Source organism: Polyodon spathula, chromosome 34 (genome assembly GCF_017654505.1).
Source record: "Polyodon spathula isolate WHYD16114869_AA chromosome 34, ASM1765450v1, whole genome shotgun sequence".
NCBI classification, from domain to species: domain Eukaryota; kingdom Metazoa; phylum Chordata; class Actinopteri; order Acipenseriformes; family Polyodontidae; genus Polyodon; species Polyodon spathula.
The window spans coordinates 2,454,018-2,481,770 of record NC_054567.1 but is presented as its reverse complement, the minus strand read 5'-3'; the positions used below and the strand labels follow the sequence as shown (position 1 = coordinate 2,481,770).

The 27,753-nt window shown below is 40.3% G+C and overlaps 1 protein-coding gene across 2 annotated transcripts in view; it reads left to right on the top strand.

Moving 5' to 3' along the window:
- Positions 1 to 27,753, top strand: part of LOC121303624 (astrotactin-2-like) — a 728,767-nt gene that overhangs the window by 248,477 nt on the left and 452,537 nt on the right. For both annotated transcript variants that reach the window (XM_041234419.1, XM_041234420.1), the window contains 2 exons: positions 16,301 to 16,447; positions 25,382 to 25,549. In XM_041234419.1, coding sequence (XP_041090353.1) covers positions 16,301 to 16,447; positions 25,382 to 25,549 — 315 coding nt within the window. The remainder of the gene's footprint in view (positions 1 to 16,300; positions 16,448 to 25,381; positions 25,550 to 27,753) is intronic.

The following is a 27,753-nucleotide window of genomic DNA, read 5'->3' as shown; positions in this document are numbered from 1 at the left end:
CAACACTTAATGTGTTACGTGTTTGTTAGTCTGTTTGTTCTGGCCACTCTGCCATTTTGTTTTGAGTTCTGTGTTTTGTTTTGTTCAAACTGTTTGTTTATTTAATAAATTTGCACAGCAGCGCATTCATATCCTAGCAGCACTGCTGTCTGTCTAGTGTACTGGCCTGATGTCACCACATAAGCCAGCCTGGTCAAGGCATCAAGCACGCCACTGAAATGGTCTGATAGGTCGAGATTACGCACATCCCCTCAAACACACCATTGAAATGGTCTGATAGGTCTAGATTACACATAAACACACCATTGAAATGGTCTGATAAATCTTGATTACAGCCGTCACCTCAAACAATAGCTGCTCTATACATTAACTAACACTTCTTGGTTACTTTATAAATTGACCTGTGAGCTGGTAAACCTATACATTTACCGGTTAATCTATAGATCTACCGATTTTACACATGAACCGTAACACACACACACACACACATATATATATATATATATATATATATATATATATATATATATATATATATATATATATATATATATATATAGCTCTAGCTCCTTTCATAAGAACATAAGAACATAAGAAAGTTTACAAATGAGAGGAGGCCATTCAGCCTATCTTGCTCGTTTGGTTGTTAGTAGCGTATTGATCCCAGAATCTCATCAAGCAGCTTCTTGAAGGATTTCAGCTTCAACAACATTACTGGGGAGTTGGTTCCAGACCCTCACAATTCTCTGTGTAAAAAAGTGCCTCCTATTTTCTGTTCTGAATGCCCCTTTGTCTAATCTCCATTTGTGATCCCTGGTCCTTGTTTCTTTTTTCAGGTCGAAAAAGTCTCTTGGGTTGACATTGTCAATACCTTTTAGAATTTTGAATGCTTGAATTAGGTTGCTGCATAGTCTTCTTTGTTCAAGACTGAACAGATTCAGTTCTTTTAGCCTGTCTGCATATGACATGCCTTTTAAACCCGGAATAATTTTGGTCGCTCTTCTGTGCACTTTTCCTAGAGCAGCAGCAGGCATTTCTCTATTAAATGTCATTTGCCATGTGTCTGCCCAGTTCTGAATCTTGTCTAGATCATTTTGAATGACTTTTGCTGCTGCAAAAGTGTTTGCCACTCCTCCTATTTTTGTGTAGTCTGCAAATTTAACAAGTTTGCTTACTAAACCAGAATCTAAATCATTAATGTAGATTAGGAATAGCAGAGGACCTAATATTGATCCTTGTGGTACTCCACTGGTTACCTCACTTTTATAGTGGACCTCCATCACAAAGCACTTTACAAGATACGAGACTATATATATTACTCAACCAATATATTTCTCCTGATTTGTAGAAAGTACGAAAAAACTTGTATTGTATGCTGTACATTAGAAAACACAAGTCTTTTATAAAGTTGCTGACACCAGCATTCATTCAGCCTTAAAACGACTCACCCTCAGACTATGGGGACAGGTCTTGATTTTCTTCTTTTCTCTCATCATTCATTTCTGACGAGCTGTTTTAACAGCAAAGGCTTTTCCTGGATTAGCTGACCGCAGGCTATAGCTGAGTTAACCATTTTGTTTCTCGGGACTGTGTCCCTTGCATTGTTAGTGAGGATGTTTGAGTTCTTTGGTTTAGTGGTTCTCAGGTTTAGTGTAGATCAGTTTTGACTTGCTAGAGAGCCGGAACCCCACACTTGTTATTTACTAATTCAGTACCTTGCTTCCCTGGGCTGACAGTCATACAAGTTTCTGGCAGTGTTGATAACCAAGTGAATTCAAAACTCCATCCCACGTCACCTCACTCATTCTGAATATACTCCAATTCATTCCATAGGCTTCCCGCACAGGTCCTGCCATCTGGTTTGCCTCAGTATTCCTGTGTGCTTTTGGTATTAACTGACTTTATTGTGGGGCACCACAGTGGCACGGTGGTTAGTGCCACTGTGGTTAGTGCCACTGCTTCACAGCACCAGGGTCCTGGGTTCAATTCTGGCTTAGAGGTCTGTCTGTGTGGAGTTAGCATATTCTCCCCATATCCATGTGAGTTTTTTCCAGGTACTCTAGCTTCTTCCCACAATCCAAGGTCATGCTGTTCAGGTTGATTGGTCACTCTAAATAGCCCTGTGTGTGGTGCCCTGCAATGGACTGGCATCCCATCCACAGTGTAGTCCCACCTTGCACCCTGTGTCTGCCAGGTTAGGCTCCAGCTCACCACAACCCTGTAAAGAATTAAGAAGTTAATGATAATGGATGACTTTACTATAGTAAATGACAATGTTCTGTATATTTGTGTAACATTACAATAGGACATGTGTCATTAGCTCTCATGACAAATTAAGGTTATCTTCCCCAGACACTGTCCTTTAGGCACATGTGTTTTGAGGTATTACTACATTCCTTCCTCAAGTGATTTCCTTCCTTTATGAACTTACAATCTTCAAGGTAGATTCAATTTCAGTTTCTAATCTTGTTTAACCATTTCTATACAACTGGATTTAACATTCAATTTTTTATGATCACAAACACACTCTCTCACACACACGCACACACACATGCCCTGACATCCTTACACCACTGGTCAATATTCTCCATCTTTTATGTGATTGGTTCACATCACTGTCAGCCCTGTCCCTTTTCAAAGGCACGCCTTTCTCCTCTGCACTCTTCACACCAAGAGAAAATGGCTGATCACTTATTCTGTGATTTACAGAACATACTACAAAAGAAAAATGCTCCAAACACAAAAATGCCATTAAAATGGCACTGTCATTGTTTTCTGACTTTCTGAAATTCAAACAAATTCAAATCGACAAAAACAAATGACAGGCAGTGTATAAACTAGATTATGCAGCAGTCAGCAAACCAGATGGAGACAGAGAAAAACTTTGCTAACTATATGTCAAAAACATTTTCTGTTATTTGTTTATGTTATTTATTTATTTACTTATGCTGAATCAGGTATATTTAAACAACATATATAAAGTGGTGTTTACTATCCAACTTTGCCTCACTTATTTCCTTGACTGACTCATATATTAAATATGTACTGCAAACTCAGCTCATAGTGCAAAATGAAATGCCCCTCGGCAAGACTATCGTTACCTCCAGGGTGAACTATAGCCTGTGCATTCAAATTGCCATCGATGAAATGCAATTGTGTTCATTGTCTGTAGCTTATGCCTGCCCATACCATAACCCCACCACCACCATGGGGCACTCTGTTCACAACGCTAACATAAGCAAACCGCTCACCCACACTACACCATACACACTGTCTGCCATCTGCCCGGTTCAGTTGAAACCGGGATTCATCCGTGAAGAGCACACTTCTCCAGCGTGCCAGCGGCCATTGAAGGTGAGCATTTGCCCACTGAAGTCAGTTACGATGCGGTACTGCAGTCAGGTCAAATCCCTGGTGAGGACGACGAGCACACAGATGAGCTTCCCTGAGATGGTTTCTGACAGTTTGTGCAGAAATTCTTCGGATGTGCAAACCCACAGTTTCATCATCTGTCCGGGTGGCTGGTCTCTGAATCTGGAGGTCCTGGGCTGGCGTGGTTACACGTGGTCTGCGGTTGTGAGGCCAGTTGGACGTACTGCCAAATTCTCTAAAACAATGTTGGAGGCGGCTTATGGTAGAGAAACGAACATTCAATTCTCTGGCAACTTGAGACATCTGTGTCATTGTGTTGTATGACAAAACTGCACAATTTAGAGTCGCCTTTTATTGTCCCCAGCACAAGGTGCACCTGTGTAATGATCATGCTGTTTAATCAGCTTCTTGATATGCCACACCTGTCAGGTGGATGGATTAACTTGGCAAAGGAGAAATGCTCACTAACAGGGATGTAAACAAATTTGTGCACAAAATTTGAGAGAAATAAGCTTTTTGTGCATATGGAAAATTTTCATTTTTGGATCTCAAATTTTCATTCTTTTGGATCTCAAAATATGTTTTCCTTATTTGTCAGACACCCTCACATCCATGTCGTGCCAGATTAAATTGACGATCGAACCAGAATTTACACATCAATCCGACCGCGGTTTCCCACAGATGTTTAAAATCCAGGCCGGTAATTCGGCGGGTCGTGTCTGGCCTTGTCGTTACCTGCTTTTCTAAGAGTTTTCCTGACTGACATGAATACATTACTGCTGGTTTTAAACTCACTGTCAGCAGAGATGTTAAAACCTATACTGTTAAAATGTGTGTTTAGTCCAGCTCAGCGTGATAAAGCTGGAGACTGAATACTGGTCCTTAGTTTAACTTCTTGCACTGGTATAAAATTCCCTTATGTTGTTGAGATTTTTTTAAATTTATTTCCATAAAATGAATGTTTTTTTTTTTTTCTTCAAGTACATTAACCAGCCCATGCTGTAGTTTTTTTTTTTTTTTGTTCAATCTTTGTTTTCTTTTATTTAATTTAACTGTTCCTCATCAACTGTTGTGTCTGTTCTTGCTGGTGCACTTATTTTATTTATTATTATTATTATTATTATTATTATTATTATTATTATTATTATTATTATTATTATTATTATTATTTAGGTGGACTGCTGAAAGTTGGTGTTATACCAGTTATGTGGGTTTTCATCACCAAATACATTAAAGGAAATAATGGAAATGTCACTCATTTTTGGCAGTGGTTTTGTAACTAATAACAAATACAACAGTAGTTTGTCATGGAATTTAGAAAGCAGTGGTGCGTAGTGATTTATTTAGTGTGAAGTGACTCATTAGTATGCAAGCCATGGTATATGCTATATATACGCACGGTCATGTGATGCTGTTTAACCAGTCAGAGGTGGTTATTTGTATATATATATATATATATATACACACACACACACACTGGCGTTCAAATTATATGGGGACACCTGGACATTTTATTGAAATACAACTAATAATAGAAGAATCGGCATAAACTGATTGATTTATATGGAAATATATTAACCTTCTCAAAACCTGCAAACTTATCATCAAAATATCCCCCTTTTTAGCAATCACAGCTGCACATACTCCAGGAGCTTTAGCAATGTGATCCCTCTACTTCTGTCCATTCAGCCCTAAACATCTCCAAGAGCATAGTCATGTTGGCTGCACTCTTCTTTTTCATTCTCCTGTCAAGCTCATCCCATAACATTTCAATGGGGTTAATGTCAGACAACTGGGGAGGCCAGCACATCAATTTCTGATTTAAGTATTTATGTTGAAAAACAAACCCTTCACCCACTAGACTCACTTGGCACCTGGCCAGCAGGGTTAGCTGGAACGCAATGAGGAGAAACAGCCCCTGATGGTTCTGTCTCCCTAATCCACGAGAGCACAAGAGCCAATGACTCACTCTGCGCACCACACGGCTGCGCTTCTACCAAGGGAGCCACTCGGGGATCCCTTAGCCCCAACTCTTTGACCTCACTCGCAGTTCTGCCACTCGGGAAGTTGAAGAGGTGAAAACTAACTTGTAAAATACATTTTTCAGTTGAGCCATGGCATAACTTCTCTCTCTCTCTCTCTCTCTCTCTCTCTCTCTCTCAACCTGCTCTTTACCGGGTGCTTATTTTAGAGTAGATGCTAATTGGCCACTGTGAAACCATCAATGCAGCACCACCTGGGTTATTAATTCAATGAAATTCAAACATAACATGCATTCTAAAAATACCAACATCAAAAAGTATAACTCGTTCCTTGAACAAATACCATCAATAGGCCTTTCCTTTTCATTTACCCACTGGTGATCAGCCATGTATTATACCATGCACTGTGCTTGTCCTTTCTCTTGTTGTATACATCTGACAGCTTAGCATTTAGCAGAAAAAACCCTACCAGGCATAAACCAGTTCTACACAGGCATCCTCGCTATGATTTAACCCTCCTTTTTCATAATGAAAACATGATGGGATGGCCAGTGAGAAGCAGTTTTCCTAGTATGTGAAGCTAAATGGTTATAAAATCACTAATGCGATTGTGTTGAGTGATTGTACCAGCAGCAGTGGAAGAGGCATGGTTACTGGGTAGCTGAAGCCCTCAGGAAGGGTTGCGCGTAGCATAGGGGAATGTAAACAAGCATACACTTTTTTAAAAGCTGGAAATGATTTGACAATGAAATTGAATCTTGATTTTATCCAGTGAAAACACTTGCACACATTTCACAGTGACCTTGTTTCTTTATGTTTGAATTAAGAAACTGCCTTGTTGTACACATCCATTCCAGTATTAGCAAATCTCTTCATCAGTCCTATTGCAGAGGCTGGTTGATGACAGTAGTGTAGATTGAAGTAAAGACAGAGCTCTGCAGTGTAAAGAAACATTGGAATAGAAATGCTAAATCCCAACAGCCTTTTACCACAGAAAAAAAAATGATTTCCCTGACAGTAGTGTTGTTTTATTAACAAATTGATAGTTCTGTAATATACACTGAAGTAAAAATACAGGATTTCACTTAAATAAGTAATGCACGCAATACATCCAAGCAGCTTACATTTAAAATTGGTTTCTCTCTCAATCACACAACAGAACAGTGTACTTTATACTTTATAGTATGTAGTTCTATTGTGCGTAGCTACAATGTGGGGTTTTAGCTAAACATGCTGGTCTGTTATTAAAAGTTGTGTATTTATGTAGTATAATATAAACATGTCCCTTTGAAATTAATATATATTACATTATAACATTTGTCATAATGCAGCCTTGTAACATTTCAACAATGGTTACTGGACTGAAAAATGTTTTTCTTAACTCAAGTTGCAGGAAAACTACTTGACTGTCAGTTATTTAAATAAGAGTTTTTCCTCGAAGCTTGTTATGCATTACAGGCACTGACGGAAGCTTTTCTATGAGCTGCAAACAAAGTGCAAGTAGGGGAAGAACATTAAGAATTGAATAGAAAACGATTTTTGTAACTCTGTGTCACAATTGTACATCTGGTATCATCACAACATATATAAAGGGGGGTCCCTTCATTCCCCAAACGCTCTTCCTTCTGCGCTTAAACCCTTGAGCACCGTTGTTTTCACCATGAAACAGGAAAGCTGAAACAGGGGCTTTTCATTACATACTGTAGAAGACAACGCTGCTTGCAGGCTCGATTCACAACATACTTTTTAAATGTTGTTTTATTACAAATAAGCTAAACAAAAATGTAAATAATACTTAATTGTAGGAAGGTAAAAAAATCTACAAATTGAGTTTTCAATAAAACTACAGTATCACAGCAGCAACGACACATCAGGACTGAACTGGAGTTGCCATACGCTTGCATGTAATACCAGTACATCTGCTATTTCCCATCATACCCAAGGCAATGGCATTGGAACAGTTAGTGCACAGTGGTCATCGCGTCACAGAATGCCAGGCACTGATGCAGCCCCGTGGTACTGCAGTGCATTTCTCATGTGTGTTGGTTCACATCATTGTGATGACATTGGTCATAATACAAGAACCAATGTGGTACCATGCTACCAATGACAGCCTTCTACATACGTACTGTAGCTGCAGTGTTCTTTAGTACAGAACTATTGCTTTCTCATTTAGTGCCACGGCAATACCATGGAGAACTATGTGAGATGGGTAGTAATAAACTTTATATTTCCAGGTCGGTAATACCGTTTTGTGATCCCAGGTGCTTAAAAATGTCATTCATTTTCTATTGTGCAATAGTGTTTAAGGGGTTACAAGGGCGATGGCTTTTTCAAATAGAAATGTGAAAAATCTTTGCACTGAAGCAAGTAAATCTGGCCCCTTTTGTACTGATTTATGTTTGTGACATGTTTTGAAGCTGGTGCATATCAAAGTCCTGTTTTCATGTGAAGCCTTGCTTAGCAGAAGATGCAGCCACTCAATTAATCAAATCCATCATGCTGCGTGCATGCTTTGCATCTGATAATAGTTATTAAAACATTCACAGGTATACAATACCTGATTGGAAGCATTGGAATGCTAACGCCCTGTTAGGGGAAAGTTATATGAAATCTTTTCAAGCTTGTTTAATGTATTATGTGTGCTGATTTTGCACAGGGTTTAATATTAATTGCAAAGAATGGCAATCACAGAAAATAAATTAAAAAGCTCGATTTTTATACAGGCGATTGAGTCTGTTTTTTAATGATCTTTTCCAGCGTAATCAACACAGAGTTTGTAGAGACATTCTTTGTTAGGTACCTACATTATTTCCAGGTTTTTCATATTTCAGCACAATGCAGTTTATGAACTTCTATTATATACAGTCGCTCACAAAGGTTTGTATACAGAAATATGAGGGGGGTGATAACAGAATTTAAACAAGAAGCTATTCTCTGCACTTCCAATACCTTTTTGTTATATCTTTCTCTTTGCAGTTTTAATATCTTTCAAATATATTTCTGACTGTATTTCTAACTGTTTTCAGAAGTCTTGGGTTTGGTTCTTCGTTATTTCCTTCTGAACTTCTGTTTTAAGTCACTGCAATGTATTGTACTGCTAATTAGTCTTTACCTGTAAACTGCTAATTATTTCATCCCTGTTCAACAACTGGATATTATTTGAAACATTGCTTCTTTGTGATATCAATATTGTTTGATAGCATCATTCCTTTTTATTGAAATGTTTATATCTCATTAAAGATATGTATTACTGAAGCACATCCTAACTGTCAACAAGCAGTCTACTGTAACACCCACGTCTTTGTCTTTGTGAGCCTGCTCTAGCTCTTTACCAGCTACTGACTGAACACCTACACTGATCCAAAAAAAACCTGTTTTTAACAACAAAACCTAGAAGACTATTGAGGGCCCTGTTCACCACTGCTAGCTTTGCACCATTTTCTTTTAAAACCAAAAAAGCATCCAGCATCACATAACTAACGAGAAACATGTCGGAGCTATAACCTTACATGTTTCTAATGGAATATTTTTCTTTTAGAAAGTGTCTGAACAGGTTTCCTCATTCCATTCAAATCATGTGACTTTTGGATTCTGCCAGCCCAACCTGCTCTACATAGATACAGACAGAGAGAATAGGTGGGGGCGGCAGTTGAAAGGCCTCATTGTCACATGATTTGAAAGGTGTGAGGGAGTTTGTTCCGTTACAACACTCTGGGTTATCCAGACAAGCTCAAAGCCAGGTAAAAGCAGATTTAGAGAAAAATGATATTAACTCAATAGAAACTAGAGCCTCTTAGAATGAAATGAAAATATCATGCAGAAATAAATAAATAAATACATTCAGTGGCATTTAAATATGCATACTAATTATCTTATAATGGTGGCAAATGCTGTGTGACTTCAGTTATTATAACTGGTCAGAAAACTACCTTATTAAAGGGCCTATTGTATCTCCACACAGACATGTCCTTCACTATACAAAATGAGACACCATGTGCTCAGGCTCAGATTCCATTCTGAACTGAACCCTTAATAAACAATTCAACCACAGCTGCGCAGTTCAGCAATACTTTAAACTACAGCTAGTTGTCAAGGCGACAAAGTGTTCTGTGGCTCTTAATGGAATAAAAATGTTCATCAAATTAGATTAGGAATGATTGTAGTGTGATTTCACATGGGGAAGGGACAAATCCAAATAATAGCACGTGCCTTTCACCTAGCAAGTGAATAAAGTGCTCCAGGAATGCAGTAGGATTGTTTGTTTGAGTAATTCAAGATATCAGAATCGTACGTGCTGTCTGAAACGTACTGCTGGCCTGAGCTATAGGGGACAGAAACTCTTCATTCAGTGATGACCATTGTCACCATTGGACTACAAGCCAACTAAACAAATAAAGCACTTCCTGTTTTCTCTTCTGTATGTATTTTTACCATGACCAAATTGTGCTGGACACTTCTCTGTCATTTCTGTTTCAGATAAAACAGGTATTAAAAACGTGCATATTCCATCTACGGACAATCAAAAATATCAAAGCATTTCTCTGTGACAGACTGTGGCAATGGCCTGTATGTGGGTCCGCCTCGGTGTCGAACCAGGGCATTCAGAATGCCTCAGCTCGACTCTTGATTGGGTGATCCCGTCAGGACCCAACTTGCCAAATTCTACTGGATTTACATTGGCTCCCAATTAAGCTTTGTGCACAATTCAAATTACTGTGCTTAATTCACAAAGCACTTTACCAGCAACTTCCTCACTATCTGACTGAGAAACTGCAGGTTTATAATCCTATTGAGGTCCTCGCACACTGTGTCCCTGTGTCAGCCACGTTTTAAACACAAATGTTTTGGAGCTCGTACTTTTTCGGTCCTAGGTCCACAGATTTGGAATACTCTCCCTTTTAGGAAGAAACTACAAACATTCTTATTTCACAAGTTATGTTAATTCAATCAGGAGAATGTTTTGTCAAGTGCTTTGACACTGATGCTTTACACTGTGTCCTGTGTTTTTTTCTTTATAATTTTTAACTATATTTATATTATACAATATATATGTATGGTGTGTATATATATATATATATATATATATATATATATATATATATATATATATATATATATATATATTATATATATAACTTTGTACAGTGCTCTGAATCAACTTGTGCTCTGTTGCGCTCTATAATTTTTTTTAAATTTTTGTTATGTTTATCTGTATAATATCAGAAGAGAGAGCAGGAATCAGATAAGTCTTCAGGAAGTGCATGTTTCACAAATAAGGGTTCATGTCTACAGGTTCAGTGTGTTGACCCATGTGTAAAGAAACAGCAGTTTGTGTGTATGCCTGTGGAAGGGTGGTGGGTAATTCACTGACACAGGAGACAGACAGGTGGATTTGGCAACACCTCACAGGTGCCCAGTTTTATTTTGGGGTGCTCTTTTTCTTTTAGCCCGCAGATGGCGCTGTTGGTCCATGGTCTGCTTACCAACAATGGTAAACAGAACCACGGGAATGCCAAGCGATGGTACACAATACCAACGCACTTGCAGGTGCTTCGAAACAATAATTCAAAACAGAAGGCACAAAGAAACAGGGAAAATAAAACAGTAACAAAACTACAAAGAAAAGGTGCTGCACTTAACAGCTATATCCCAGTCGCCACTTTGACCATGTTTTTCACATGGGTATGCTACACAGTTTACCCTGGTTTACCATGTTTTTTTAAATACGCTTCACCATACCTCTCTGTGTTTTGCAATGCATGTCTATTCTTTACCATCTTTTCACTGTGCTGTATTACACTTTGTTGTACTTTAACTATGGGAAACATGTACAAGAGTGGAAAAGTTGATATTAAGTTATGCTTCTCATTCTAACTTTCTGTTTTTTCCATGTGACCAAAGCTAAATCCTGATCCAATCTTTTGTCTAGTCTAAACTGTCTATTTTTTGTTACATGGTTTTTGATTGACTTCCATGACCGTAGGGGCTGAAGAGTAAACAATAATATGGCCACCACCTTTCGAGATAGCTGTGTTGTAGCTTTCACAAAAGAGTGTAGCTAACCTCTTTGGTGTCTGTTGGCTGGAGGGTGTGCTTGTATATGTACAGCACTAAGTTATATGTGCCAAAAAGGTTTGTGTTTTTTTATTTTCCATATGTGAAAAATGCATAATAAAAGGCTCGCAAATATTTATGGATTTACAGTATATAAAGTCATATTTACTATCCAACCTTGCCTCTCTCATTATTTTGACTGACTCATATAGTAAATATGTACTGCAGACTCAGCTCTTAGTGCAAAATGAAATATCCTTCGGGAAGCTCCCTGTCAGTAACAATAGGCTTCCTGAGGGCCACTAATTTTGCATTATGGCCCTCTTCTCCAGTCCATGTTATATATATATATATATATATATATATATATATATATATATATATATATATATATATATATATATATATATATATTATGAGCATCAACAATCTACTCAAAGCCTCCACTATTAACTTCTATTATTATAACAACCTTGACTTGCACAAATGAGGAAAACTATTAAGTGAAATCATTCGATTTTCAAGGTGTGGTTTCTGAATCAAGTACAGAGAAACATCATCTGTAACTGACAAACCCAGGACTGGATACCCAAAAGGCTGTCTAACAAGGAAGAGCAATACTGTATATAAGATAATATCCTTAAGAAAGAAGACAAGAATTGAATTGACAAAAAAACTGGAAAATGGCACAGGCGTTGTTGCCCATCCATCAACAGTCTAAAGCACTTTTGACAATTGTTTCAAAGTCCAATTTCTGTGATGTTGTGCATATTTTATACTTTTAGTTTTGTTCCCCTTTCTTAGAGGTATTCTTACTGCAACACATCCTAAGTCCTGATTTCAAGAGTGGCCTTTGTACTGTTGATCTGATGGACAACGACACCTGTGTTTTCTGCCAGTTCTGTTGTCCCGCCTCTATTCCACAGTGATCTTGAAGTGCAATTGGCTGTTAGAAAGACTATACTCAACAGTGATCTTGAAATGCGATTGGCTGTTAGAAAGACTCTACTCAACAGTGATTGAAGTGCAGTTGGCTGTTAGAAAGACTCTACTCAACAGTAATTGAAGTGCAATTGGCTGTTAGAAAGACTCTACTCAACAGTGATCTTGAAGTGCAATTGGCTGTTAGAAAGACTCTAGTCCAGTGATTGAAGTGCAGTTGGCTGTTAGAAAGCCAAGTCATCTTGAAGTGCATTTGCGGCACATTGTGTTTTGTTTATGTGCACCTGTTCCCACCCCTGTGTATATTATCTGTTATGTGTTGCGTGTGGTGTGTTTAAATGTTGGTGTATAGACATTGGTACACAGGATATAAACGGGTCTGTGTAACACGAGTGTTTAAAATGTATATGTGTATTTAGGCACGAGGATTGCACAACACTTCACTTGCAAGTAAAATGTAGTAATATGTGAGCACGGGGAATTGCACTTTATTAATTCACGTGCTGGGATTCAAGTGAATAATTAATTGGTAATTGAATCCCAGCACAATAGTATATATAGATGCATGCTGTCACATACTCGCGGTTGGGTGTTCGAGAGTGGAGAACGGGAGATAGAGGTAGAGATAGAGATAGAGATAGAGATAGAGATTGTTTGTGTAGCGTTCGTCCACTCTGTGTTTTGTCCGTGTCTATTCGTTTTGTTTGTCTGTTTATTTTGGCGCGAAGTGCCGTGTCCTGTCTTTTGTTTGTTAAACCCTTTTATTTTACAATAAACCGGCGCCAGCCAGCGCCATCATCATTTCATTTCATCCGTCCTGTGTTTTGTGTATTTCATTCCTTTTCCTGGTTCTGACGCCGCCCACTTCGGCCGTCTCTGTGACACGTGGTGTCCTGCGTGGGATTTAACAGCGCCCCCCAAGCGTCAGACCAGGAGAGGTTTTTTGTGTGGAAGAAAAAAAAAAAAAAAGGGCGTCTTAGGATTACAAAAAAAAAAAAGAAAGAAAGAAATGGGGAGAAGCAGGAAAGAGGATAAAGAGGTGAGGGACAGGGAGGAGGAGTGCCGCCTAAGGGCCAGACATCCCCGTCGATGTAACCAGTCCTTGCCGGGGTGCCTCCTCTGCAACCAGGACCATCTCTTTGCCAACTGTTCCTTCCACTGCCCCTACGAAGAGGGAGAGGAGGAACTGCCGCAGAAGAGGAAGGCAGAGGTCCCACCGCTGTCTCCAGAGCTGCACCAGTCTCCTGCAAGTGAGGGAAAGCCGCACCAGTCCCCTGTAACAAGGGGAGACTACCTGCCGCTCCCACCTCCACCACCAGGAGACTACACGCCGCTCCCACCTCCATGGGCAGGAGCAGAGCAGCAGGAGCTGCCTCTGCCTCCGTCACCTCCACCGGCAGGCACAGAGCAGCAGGAGCTGCCTCTGCCTCCGCCACCTCCACCGGCAGGCGCAGAGCAGCAGGAGCTGCCTCTGCCTCCGCCACCTCCACCGGCAGGCGCAGAGCAGCAGGAGCTGCCTCTGCCTCCGCCACCTCCACCGGCAGGAGCAGAGCAGCAGGAGCTGCCTCTGCCTCCTCCACCAGCAGAGGGTGAATGCCTGCTGGGTCCCCGTCCCCCAGCAGAGGGTGAATGCCTGCTGGGGTCCACCAGCAGAGGGTGAATGCCTGCCACTTCCCCCACCAGCAGAGGGTGAATGCCTGCTGGTATCACTTCCCCCACCAGCAGAGGGTGAATGCCTGCTGGTATCCCTTCCCCCACCAGCAGAGGGTGAATGCCTGCTGGTATCACTTCCCCCACCATCACGAGGAGAGGAGCTGGAGCTTCCTTTGCCTCCACCTCCATCAGGGGGAGAGGAACAGGAGCTGCCTCTCCCTGGACCAGGACTAGATGCTGGCGGTCCTCAGCAGCCCTTGTATAGGCTGCTGAGGGAAGCACGGGGAAGAACCTCCCGGCCGCAGTGGCCGAAAAGAGGGCCAACACCCGCACCCCAGCTTGTCCTGACTGCCAGCCTCGCTTCGCCCAAGGATGCCAGCCTCGCTTCGCCCAAGGATGCCTCTGCATCGCCTGGGGTTGCCCGCCGCTCTGCATCGCCTGGGGTTGCCCGCCGCTCTGCATCGCCTGGGGTTGCCCGCCGCTCCGCATCACAGCCGGAAGTACTGTGGCCGGAACCCCACGAAGGGGAGCTGCCGGCCACGAAGAAGGGGGAGGAGGTCTGGAGACCGCCAACCCCAGCAGCAGTTTCGCTGCCGGAGAAGGGGGAGGAGGTCTGGAGACCACCAACCCCAGCAGCAGTTTCTCTGCCGGAGAAGGAGGAGGAGGTCTGGAGACCGCCAACCCCAGCAGCAGTTTTGCTGCCAGAGATCGTGTGGGAGGGCCGGAGACCTGCTCCCTCTGCAGTTTCTTCCCTCCAGGAAGAACTGTGGTTGAAGCCCCACCAAGGGGAGCTGCCGGCGCCGAAGAAGGGGGAAGGTCAGGAGACCACACCCCAAGCAGCCTTTCCGCTGCTACGACTACCCTGGCAGGAGAATGCTACCCCGCTGTCAGAATTTCTTCTGACAGCATTACGACCTGTGGGCCCCTGGAAGCCTCCGGTCCTGGCCAAGGACTTTGGGCGGGACTTTTAGGCTTTTAAGGGGGGAGGTGGCCATTGAGGCCATGTGTGCTTTGCACAGAAGGGGGTATATGTGACAAAGTTCCCACCCCTGTGTATATTATCTGTTATGTGTTGCGTGTGGTGTGTTTAAATGTTGGTGTATAGACATTGGTACACGGGATATAAACGGGTCTGTGTAACACAAGTGTTTAAAATGTATATGTGTATTTAGGCACAAGGATTGCACAACACTTCACTTGCAAGTAAAATGTAGTAATATGTGAGCACGGGGAATTACACTTTATTAATTCACGTGCTGGGATTCAAGTGAATAATTAATTGGTAATTGAATCCCAGCACAATAGTATATATAGATGCACGTTGTCACATACTCGCGGTTGGGTGTTCGAGAGTGGAGAACGGGAGATAGAGATAGAGATAGAGATAGAGATAGAGATAGAGATAGGTAAGTGTAAATATAGATTTCAATTGTTTGTGTAGCGTTCGTCCACTCTGTGTTTTGTCCGTGTCTATTCATTTTGTTTGTCTGTTTATTTTGGCGCGAAGTGCCGTGTCCTGTCTTTTGTTTGTTAAACCCTTTTATTTTACAATAAACCGGCGCCAGCCAGCGCCATCATCATTTCATTTCATCCGTCCTGTGTTTTGTGTATTTCATTCCTTTTCCTGGTTCTGACGCCGCCCACTTCGGCCGTCTCTGTGACAGCACCGCACAACTGTCGTGGGGAAGCTTGATTAAGTTGTCTCTTTTTAAGAGTCTCTTTTTTTCCCAAAGCAACCATATGGCACTGTGTAAAGTGCTCGAGCCAGGTGTGCAGTTATTTGAAATAAAGAGTTGTCGTGCCTTAAACATTGCGCAATATAACATTTTTAAAATCCCAAGCAGCAGAAAAACATGTTCTCACTTTCTGCCTGTATCCGACTGTCTGCTATATCTGTTCTGTTGTTTGTTGGGCTTTGCTATCGGACTTTGACAGGCTTAAAAACACAACTATCATGAAAATTCGAACTACGCAGTTGGAAGGGAAATGCACTACATTCAAGTTAAGACTCTAGTATCTGGGATCTTAGCATTCTTTTGTCGGTGAATAGTGTCCCTCTAAAGGAGTGACAGCCAAGGTTGTAAAATCTATTTTCTAAGAAATTATTACTTTTAAATACATTACAACACTGTAGTTCCGCTGCAGATCTTTTTTACTTTATTCTTTGTTACCTCAGGTGAATTTCCACATTCAGGTAGACCATGTCATATTGACTTCAGCACAACAAAAGATTGGGGACCAGTGATAAAGCTTCTATTGGCTGCTGATTCCTGCTCTGCTTTGTTGCCTACCAGGTTCTCCCAGAAGCCATGTGAATAAGAACACCCTGACATTACTGGTAGTGAGTAGCTGTGTCCTGGCGGTGGTGTACGGGAGTCAGCTGCCCTGCCCCCTTACTGTGAAGGTTACTCTGCACGTCCCTGAGCACTTCATTGCTGATGGTAAGGATTCTCTCCCATATTACAAGAGCACCATGAAACAAGAAAGCTGTTGTATGTCATGCACAATACTGGAGGTCGCAAGAAATACAGTAACAGTGAATACAAACTCAAAGACTGCCCTGTATAATGATTGCAGCTGACAAAATAATTCCTTTACATTTTCCACACAATTCACATCTGTTCACTATGTCTCAAATGTGTAGTTTTGAGTTTTTAGCAAACATGTATGGTCTTGCACAGTCCTGGTCATGCACATGAAAGTGAAATGGTCTCCACTTCTGCAGAGCCCTTTTTGTTTTTGCGTTAGTCAGCAAACAGCTGCTTCCCCTAATGACTTACAAACTCTATGACCAGTCAGATGCTTTGACCCCAAAGAAAGACACTGCTGAATGAAATGATTGAAGTGAAACAGTCACGTATTTCCTGGAAGGCAAAGCAAGTAAACTGAACCCTTTCTTTTACATTGTGTAGGGCTGGATTTCATGTTCTGGAATGAAAATACGTGTTTCAAAAGTACAAATGAGAAACATATATAGTGAATGGAAGTGCATGACAGGCAGGGTTTGTGAAAGGATGCTGTTAGCTACAGTCACTGTACCTTCATATGACTAATCCTGTCGGTGTTATCCCCTAGCTAAGCCACAAGTACACCAAGGGAAACTTAATTTCTAAAAATGTAGGCATGAATGGGTTAAACAGAACAATTTAATTAATGGTTCTTGTCTTGTGACAGTCAGAGAAAGCAGCCATGTTTGCTGAAAGACAATTCTTTAATGAGGAGAATTTTCCGTCACTAATTCTATAAGTAAATAGAATTTATTTATAGTTCATCAAACTGTTCATCAAAATGTTATTTTAGCTGGTATTAATTGACATCAACTCTCTGTTTGCTATTTGATTTAGCTCTTTAATGTAGAAAGATAACAGTTTTAATTTTCATAAAAAGGGTTACAGATCAAGACAAACACCAGATCTGTTTTAGTGACACACACAGTGGAGGATCTCAAATCCACAGCACATATAACCCTTGTGCATGTTGTATTCAGTGAGGCTCAACAAAGACCAGTGGGTTTTATACAGCTCTGTGCTATGTGTTAAGTAGACCTCTTGTGTGTTACAGTGTACTTGTTTACACCCTCCTGCCTGGTTACGCACTTGCTGGGATTTTTACCTGTGCGATTATCATATCATCCTAGTTTTTACAAACAAATGGCGCTAATGACACATGAAGGGCTCCCCCTCCACACGTATACAGAGACAAGAGTTAACTTTCTTGTGTAGTTGCGGGAACTTCATCACCTGTGACTAATTGCTCTAGTTGAGCTGCAAGTTCCGATGTTTTAATACCTTGTTATATCGAGAGGAGGTTTAAAATAGCAGCTAAAACAAATTGAGTAGGACTACTGCAATTTAAATGATTATAATATAATCTCACAAGAGGGGCAAAGTGAAATGATTTAGTGTGGTGTGCTTAATACAAAGCATGATGAAATGTACATACAGATGCCTTATTGATCCAATACTTTTCTAATCATATTGGGGTTGTTATAGATTGTCCCCTCTCCTGATCCAGTGTGTGTGTGTGTGTGGATACAGAGTATGGGTGCACTAGTGTGCTGTTAGTGTAGGTTCCAGGATTCAGCAATCCTGATCCAGTGTGTGTGTGTGTGTGGATACAGAGTATGGGTGCACTAGTGTGCTGTTAGTGTAGGTTTCAGGGTTCAGCTGTCCTGATCCAGTGTGTGTGTGTGTGTGTGTGTGTGGATACAGAGTGTGGGTACACTACTGTGCTGTTAGTGTAGGTTCCAGGGTTCAGCTGTCCTGATCCAATGTATGTGTGTATGTGTGGATACAGACAGTGGGTACACTAGTGTGCTGTTAGTGTAGTTTCTAAGGTTCAGCTCTCCTGATCCAGTGTATGTGGATACAGACTGTGGGTACACTAGTGTGCGGATAGTGTAGGTTACAGGGTTCAGTTCAACCTTTAGCATGGTTCTCATTAGAAACTACACTTGTTAATGCATCATTAGTTATTAAAAGAAATGTATAATACTAGATGAATCCACTTTGGATGACATCTGTTACTAAATAAATGCAAAATCCATGTGTGCCCAAGTAAAAAAAAAAAAAAACAGGCGCACTATGACAGGATAGTGCAGATGCAGAGGCAGATAGGAGGCAGTGCAGAGACGGCAAGTTTAAGTGCTAATGCACCCTTTTATTAACAAACTAACAAAACAAAACAAAAGTCTAGCTCTGTTATAGAGCACTAACTATACTTAACAAAAAAGGTCCCTAACTATAACTGGGCAGATAAGCTGCTTACCAATACCACAAAATACACTTCTTGAACAAAAACCCAATATTATACCTTCTTTAACAACAGTAGGCAGGTGTCCACACATATACAGACCTGAGCCTGAGCACAGACAAAGAGATACTGCTGCAGTGCCCTGAAATACCTGGCCTGATTAGCATCAGTTGAACTAAATTCCAGCTAATTGTTCGCCAGCTAGGTTGAGTGCAGCCTGCTATGAAATGTAGTTTTTGTCCTGGGCAGCCATCTTAGCTCACAGGAGTACACTTATTTAAAGGCAGAGCTCCTGCTCTGCCACACGCATATAAAAAATAAATAATGAAGGTTTTGGCTAAATCTGTCAAAGCACGTCTCTATGTGAACGATATTTCGCAGAATTTTAGTGGATTTTCTTACAAGAACCAGGACTTTTAAATTTAAGTTTTTTTTTGTTTTTTTACACTATACCTACTTCAGTACTTTCCCCTTTGCCCTCTCCCTAAAGCCACGTCTGGTCTGTGTTGCATCTTCACACAGCTCCTGTATGTACTGATGATAGTACGGGGGGCAACAGCCAACCTCACTATTGAAGGCTCCCTACAGTCAGAGAGTATGTGTGCTGTGTTACAATATCTCAGCAGGGGTGGCAGCTTTAGGACTGTCATTAAACTTGGTCTCAGGATAAAGGTCAGGTCATCCCCCATTGGACTGTTGTCTTTATTGAAATGTCATCAGCTGATAGACTCGGCTATAATTAGGGCTTTGTCTGAGGGCCTATCTGTGTCTGCTGCCCAGTGAATTGTGTAAATTATAGATCAGTGTGATTTGCACTGGTCCACATGAGTGTGTTTCTACAGAGAGAACTCTCCCGTCTCTGCTACGTTTTAAAACTGGCTGAAAACACAACATATTCACTTGGTATAACTGAAGAATTTGTGATATACTTTGAAATACAGGTACATTAACTACACTGTACTTGTTACTTAGGCTTCAATTAAATAATATGATTGGGAAATATATATAGATTTTTTAAAAAGGCTTATCTTCAGAAATAGAGCTACAACTAAAAAAAAAAAAGAATGTTTTGATTAAATAACTGAAAAATGTTTCTTCAGGAACTATTAAAAAATCAGTGTGTAAGATCTAGAAGGTGGGTTTGCAGTTTAGAAATAGACCTGCCTGCTTGTTGACACATGACACAACTCTTCATGTTGCCACGTGACTGTAGACTTCAGAAAGGTGGACATTACCCACCAATGCACAATGCATGGGTTACCAAGAAACAGCCAAGCACCAATGTCATCATGAACAGAAACATACCCAGTCCATCATGTGGGCGCTGGTATACATCACAATGGACCTCCCTGCTTCCACAGACACCCTCTCTGTCAAAAGAAAATGAGAGGAACAGCATAGATTAAAACAATACATAGGTTACAAGTTTGTGAAATGCAGATTCATGTGTGAAAACACCTCTGTCGGTTTTGCAATTTCCAGACAACATCAACTCTAGTTATTGCTGTGAAACAGAGATGTTTACATTAAATTGACTTAAAAAGTACTATTGCTGTTAATTGTTGCACATGTTATATAAAGCCTGAGACAGTCTTGTTTTCATGACAGGTCAATACGTCAAAGATTAGAGAGGAAAAAAAAAATAAACACCACCACACAATTCCAAAGATAGGAAGAAAACAATGAAAATATATGCAGTTTGGTAAAATGAAGACACAAATGATAATTGTTTTATGATGTATGTGAGAAGTGCTCTTCTGGGAATACAAGTTTTGAGACTCCCTGGATCCTCGATGTGGTGTCGCTATTTCCCAGTGTCAGCATCTTGCCTAATCTAATGTAGAATTACATTTTGTTTGCAGTGATTTGGTTTAAGGGAAGCTGCTACAGATTCACAGTTTTCATCAAAGCAGATTATTCATATTGAGGTCTCTAGAAAAATCAGGTGCTGACAATCAGATGAGGGTCCTTGGTGTTACCTATCAAAGTGAAGTGAAGAAACAGCTGCTTGGGTTTGTGGTGATTGCTGCTTTTCTTAGACTTAGACGCCACACCACCCCAAGCAGCTTTCTTCACTTGCTTCACTTGAAATGGAAAATTAGCCCAGTCAACACTAATGACCCTCACCTGTGGAGCGCTTGATCTTTACTGATGAGCATTTACTATAAAGAGCAGTGCTCCACTAGCAGAACAGTGCCCCCTGGTGTCAGGCAGGGGCACTGGTTGAATTCTGGCAGGCATTTATTCACTCCAAGGCCCTTATAAAAGTTTGCCAATGCAAAATCAAAGTGGTATAAAGCACAGTGAAAGCATGGGAATGAATGTGTAAGCACTGTAAAGCTAAGAGAGGTATAGTAAAGCATATTGCACAATAGCAAACTAGGGTAAAAGAATGCAAATCAGAGCATCTCCCAGTGTTTGTAAAACTTGTTGAAATAAATTGATATTACAGTTTTATTTTGTTGCTTTTATCTTTTGAACACAAAACAACACTATTAGGACGGATGCAAAACAAGTTCATTAAATAATTTGTTTCAAAAGATAAAAAGACAACTCGGATGTTTTCTTGAGCGTTGCACAGTCTTGCAATGCATTTTTTAGTGTGGTACTAGAGAGCTGTTTGGACTACAGTCACAGGCAACCATTCACAGATTGCATCGAAAGCACGCAGGTGTTAACAGTTGTCTGAGCACAGCGCTGGCACAGGGTTATTATTAGAAGACTTGCTATCTGTTCTGCTCACTCAATCTAAGCAGTGAGAAGAAACAGAAGAACCTTTGAAGGAACCAAAAGGTGTTGTTAGTTGTGCAGCTGATAGGAAAAAGATATTGCGACAGAGATAGGGAGGGACAGTATATATTTTGTCCCAATCCCTTAGCAGAAGAAGCAGCAAGCTATATAATCAAATACCAACACCATTGTGATTATATTGAACCATATATCACTGTGATATGGTTTGCACCATAGGGTTCATACAACAGGAAAGGAGAGTAATGAAGCAGTTTAATCTGATCTATCGGTAAATTGATATCCCTAATGAAAGTAAAGAAACATCAATAACAGCTATCACATTGACAATGTTGCAAATGCTAACAGGTAAGAAATTGATTTGAACCCACTGGTTAGCACTCCTTTAAAGGAGGTGCAGTGACAATGTTGCTAATGATAATAAGATTGAAGACAATGGGTTTTAAGTATTGGCTAGCACTTGTTTAAAGGAGGGGCAGTGACAATGTTGCTGAAGATAATAAGATTGAAGACAATGGATTTTAAGTATTGGCTAGCACTCGTTTCCATATTACATTTTCACCTTTGCAATACACTTTCAGAAAACTGATGAAAGATGAAAAGGTCTCATTTTCAGTATGTAAACATGAGTGCTAACATGATACTGTCTCACTGTTATACCCGTGAAGCCTTACCAGGTATTATTGCTGCAGTGAGCTTACCCGATCACTCCAAGCTTTCATAAACAAATAGAAGGCTGAGCTTGCTCTTCTATAATCTTTAATTTGATGGCTTGTTTAGCAGCAAGGTTAGGAGCCGCATAGCAGTTGTTTTTGCTGGAGAGCGGGTGATAACAGACTTCCGTACTTACATGACAGCCGGTGTTAAACAGAATGGTTTACAAACAGAGAAACCGAGGGAGGCATTAAACACTGCTGTGAGGAAATTACTATCCAGATATCATGGGATATTGCTGGCTTACAGGATTATATGTTAAATTAGTTCTATTGGTCAGAGTCAAATCCTAGTTGACTGGTGGGCCACATCAGAAGAAAATAAAATGCCATCACAGAAGGCAGTCTGTGAGACAGGACAAAGATTATTGGGATGGAGCCTGGACTGCTGTCTTGAAGACACTGGAGATACTCATGGAACACTTTAGTTGTGTACTGTAAGTGTCAAAATTCACTCACAAAATGAAAAAGAATAAGATAAACAAACATTTCCAATTGTAGCCTGCTCCCAAGTTAAAGCCCTGACTGTACTCTGAAACACATTTATTTGTTTGAGACCTAAATAAATAGCTCATACTGTGAAGTAGTCGTGTTCAACGGCAGCAGTGTCATTCTTCACTTCACAGCACTGTTAGCAGAGAGCCTGAGCCTGTGATTATGAGTCCTGGCAGGGGACACCAGTGTTGAGTCACACCATGTGGTGTTGCCATTGTGTACCTCCTGAAAAGCATCAACACATTATGTTTTCTCCAGATAACAATGAACATGCCATTGTTCATATAATTGACATTTAAAAGGGGTTGGTTGCGATGTGGGCTTATTCACTCACCCATCATGCATTGCACTACCGTGGGTCTGGGTTCGTTAGGAATAATTAAAAGCATGCCAGTTTCATAGCAGGTTTAAAAAAACACAACCCCTGTGATCTATTCAAAGCTTTAACATTATAGAATGAGCAGGGGCCTGTTCAGAGCTGTCTCTGGTATGTAATTACTGCAGGAGATGCATACAGAATATATTCAAGTGAATTTATTTGACATCTTTTTAATTAACCGAACTATGTTAATAGTTAATATGAAATGTCAAAATCAAGAACATTTCCTCAATCACGGATTGAAAAGTTGTTTTCAGTTACATTGTTGAGAGCTGCTCTTGGTAGTAGCAGTCGCTCCAGCACTGAGGTGTTATTGAAGGTGCGTTGTGACAATAGGAAGGAGATGCTGTTGTCGTCAAACACTACTTCATTCTATTTATTTCATTACCCTTGATACAGTGGGAAGAGGTGTGCTCTCTTTTGGATAGCAAACACAATGAGCAGACATTTAGGCAATTCATTTAATGATCATATCAAACATCGGAAATAGAAAGGAATGTGCAGTGATATTGTGCCTGTTTAAATAAGCAAAACTGTGGCTGATCTAAAAAGACACTCCTTTTAATAGCTGGTGTTTTCCCAGCGGTGATCTGACCCACACATTTAAACGACTAAAGACAATAACACTGCTATGGAATGAGTTCTGCGGAAGATCAGGTTTATTTGAAAGCAGTGGTATAAAGATCATCTCAGTAGAACCGTCTCAAAGTATTTTCTTTACTGACCCTGCACACTTAAATCAATGAGCAGCCATTGGAACTTCATCGAACAAACACAGTAATTCCAGTACATCTTTCCAAATACCTCTAACTGTCCTCTTGTGTGGTATTGTTTTAGAAGCCACTGTCATGACTTGGCTTCTCAGCCCATTGAATTGAATTCAAAGGCAAGGGCAGGATATGAACCGCAAACCATACGGTCCAAAGACCAACATCTTACCATTCAGCAAGCTTTGTAGTGGAGAGGCAAATACGGGTCTTCTGCTGATGTCAGTGATATGAACTCATCAGCCACGAGGAGGAGATTCATTACACTGCTAATTAACTGAATGTGTTGAATTCTCATTTCAGATATTTCAATGCTACACTTCCACTAAGCATTCTAAACAGAACTCTTCACATGTTCCGCACAACAGATTATTGGGTGGGTGGTTACTTATTCGCAGGAAGGGATTCTAACCGGTTTAAAAAGTTAGCAATTTCAGGACGTCTGTCTCCTATTTAGAAGCATTTACATATTGAACTGGCTATTTAATTTCTATTGCACTACCCCGCTGTTTCCTCCTCATGTCTCTCTTGTGTATATGCTTAATAGCTGTTCATTGACTGTTTCCTCCTCATGTCTCTCTTGTGTATCTGTATCCTAGCTGTTCATTGACTGTTTCTTCCATCTGTCTCTCTTGTGTCTGTTTCCTAGTTGTTCATTGACTGTTTCCTCATGTCTCTCTTGTGTCTGTTTCCTAGTTGTTCATTGACTGTTTCTTCCATCTGTCTCTCTTGTGTCTGTCTCCTAGCTGTTCATTGACTGTTTTCTCCTCATGTCTCTCTTGTGTATACGCTTCCTAACTATTCATTGACTGTTTCCTCCTCATGTCTCTCTTGTGTATCTGTCTCCTAGCTGTTCATTGACTGTTTCCTCCTCATGTCTCTCTTGTGTATCTGTCTCCTAGCTGTTCATTGACTGTTTCCTCCTCATGTCTCTCTTGTGTATCTGTCTCCTAGCTGTTAATCGACTGTTTCCTCCTCATGTCTCTCTTGTGTATACGTTCCTAGCTGTTCATTGGCTGTTTCTTCCTCATGTCTCTCTTGTATATACAGTTCATCTCCTAGCTTTTCATTGACTGTTTCCTCCTCATGTCTCTCTTGTGTATATGTTTCCTAGTTGTTCATTGGCTGTTTCCTCATGTCTCTCTTGTGTCTGTTTCCTAATTGTTCATTGACTGTTTCCTCATGTTTCTCTTGTGTCTGTTTCCTAATTGCTCATTGACTGTTTCCTCATGTCTCTCTTGTGTCTGTTTCCTAATTGTTCATTGACTGTTTCCTCATGTCTCTCTTGTGTCTGTTTCCTAATTGCTCATTGACTGTTTCCTCATGTCTCTCTTGTGTCTGTTTCCTAGTTGTTCATTGACTGTTTCCTCATGTCTCTCTTGTGTATACGTCTCCTAGCTGTTCACTGCTAATTGGAATGTCTACTGGTTAAGTAAACTGCTGATTTGTCTCACAGATTCCTGACACATTATCAGTCTCTCCAGGTACAGAGATGACTTTCAGTTTGTTTTCTCTGTGCAGGAAGCAGTTTTCTGGTGAGCATGGGAAGCTATCTGGATGTGTCGGATTGGTTAAACCCTGCCAAGCTCTCTTTGTATTACCAAACCAACTCCACCTCCCCTTGGGTTAGAGACTACTGTGGGCAGAGAACGACAGCCCCCTGTGAGCAGCTCTGTGACCAGGAAACTGGTGAGTAGTATTGCTTCACTTAACCCAGAGAACCAAGAAGCAGGACATCTAGATGTGTGTGCAGAACCTTCTTATCTCTTAGTGAATTACAAGGAAGTGTATTAAAATGCTGTAGGGTGGCTCGTACTACTGTCAATTACAGAGATCAATGCAACAGAATCCAGCTGACTTGCTAACAGTGTGCCAGGTGTACACATCATATTTGCATTAGTGCAGGCTTCTAGTAGGAGATAATGGCTTTGGAAGAGATAAGACTTGCATTAAAAAAGCAATTTATGATAACATTTGCCTAAATGGATTTTTTATGCCATGTAAATGTGTCTAATATTTAATTTCCGGCCTGTTTGTTACTCCTCTCTGTGTCTGGCTCCCTGTTGACAGATTCTGTTGTGGTTAATATGCTCTGCCAGACCTTGCAGAACGCTCATTTAAAAGGATGCATTAGTTGCTGCAGGGGTGGGTGTGAGTATATTGGACTCCTAAGTCCAGTACTGCTAGACACTTCAGTGCACTGTAATGCCAACTGTATTGAGAGAATGCATCACAGCCTGGGATCAGGAGATTTCTTAACAGGCAGAGAGAGGTCTGTCCCTGTTGTATAAATACTGGTATACTTGTATTACAGTAAGTGACACAACCGAGTCTCTGTAATTCTCCTTGGATAAAGGTATCTGATAAATAAACAAATAATAACATGATTGCGTATTCCTCTTCTCTTTAAGATCTACTCACAATACACAAATAGGCAGTTCATTCTGCACTATTTCATTACGTCTAGAAATTCCTCAAACCAGACAGGGAATCATGGAATGATTTCTTCTGTTCCCACAGGGAGATGAGTTTCTATTGTCATTCTCTTTGTTCTGATGAAATGCTGTGCACTATTTTCAGACAGCTATTAACCCTTAAGTTAGAGGTGCTTGCAGGTGTATGTGTTATGCATATTAACACACTGTTCATGTGTATGCATAATAACACACTGTTCACGTGTACGCATATTAACACACTGTTTACAGAGCAGTCAGCGTGAAACTCACTCATTTACATGTTATAACATTCTCTCATGCACAACCTTGCTAATCTCAACACGTACGCATGCACACACACACACACACACACACACACGTATATATATATATATATATATATATATATATATATATATAATGTCAGATAGAAGCTGACATTATAAAGAAACAAAGTTAATTGAAGGCTCTGCCCAGCCTGAACAGTTTTTATTTGGCCTTTTATTTTTGGCTCTGTGAGCAGTGTTTTGTTTGTCTTTTTGATTTATTTTTGTTGATTAAAACAGCGCCGCAGCGCTTTAACTGCAGTTTTACTGTCCTCCCGGCTATCCTGGCACATGTGGTGTAAGAGTGGGATAGCTCCTCCTAGAGACTCGGAGTGGGACTGTAGTTTAAAAAAATAAATTATATATATATATATATATATATATATATATATATATATATATATATATATATATATATATTTTTTTTTTTAATATGGAGCTGGCCCAGGAGGACACAGATGACAAATTTAGCAACACAGAAACACTCACCCAAAACACCTCCAACAAACAAAGGAATTTCCCCCTTTTTTATAGCATGTGGCTGGAGCCTAATTATCAATTACTCAATTAGATCCAGCCACATTCTCACATGTATTTTGGCAGGGATAGGAAATTAACCCCATCCCTGCCAACCACCACCAAATCACCACAGCACAGTATTTACAGACAGGGCCCTGCCCTGCCACAGGGACGAACTGGATAGAAGAGTCAAAGCAAAGCTACCCACAAGTGCTCTACATCTCTGGGAATTGCTGCAGAAGAGCTGGGAAGACATGTTGGGTGATTTCCTGCTGCATTAACCGAATGCCTCATGTTTGTGAGGCTGTTATTAAGGCAAAGGGTGGCTATTCTGAGCAATCCAAGATTTAGAGACAATTTTCAATTTTCTTGAACATTGCTTTGATACTCCTTATGTTTTGTTTTGTATATTGTAACATGTGTTTTCATTTTCAAGTATTTACAGAAACTTATATGACGTAAAACATTTATGAAAAAAACCTAGTTTCCAGCAAGTGTACTCAAACTTTTGACTGGTACTGTATATATATATATATATATATATATATATATATATATATATATATATATATATATATATATATATATATATATATATTTAACATTTATTTTT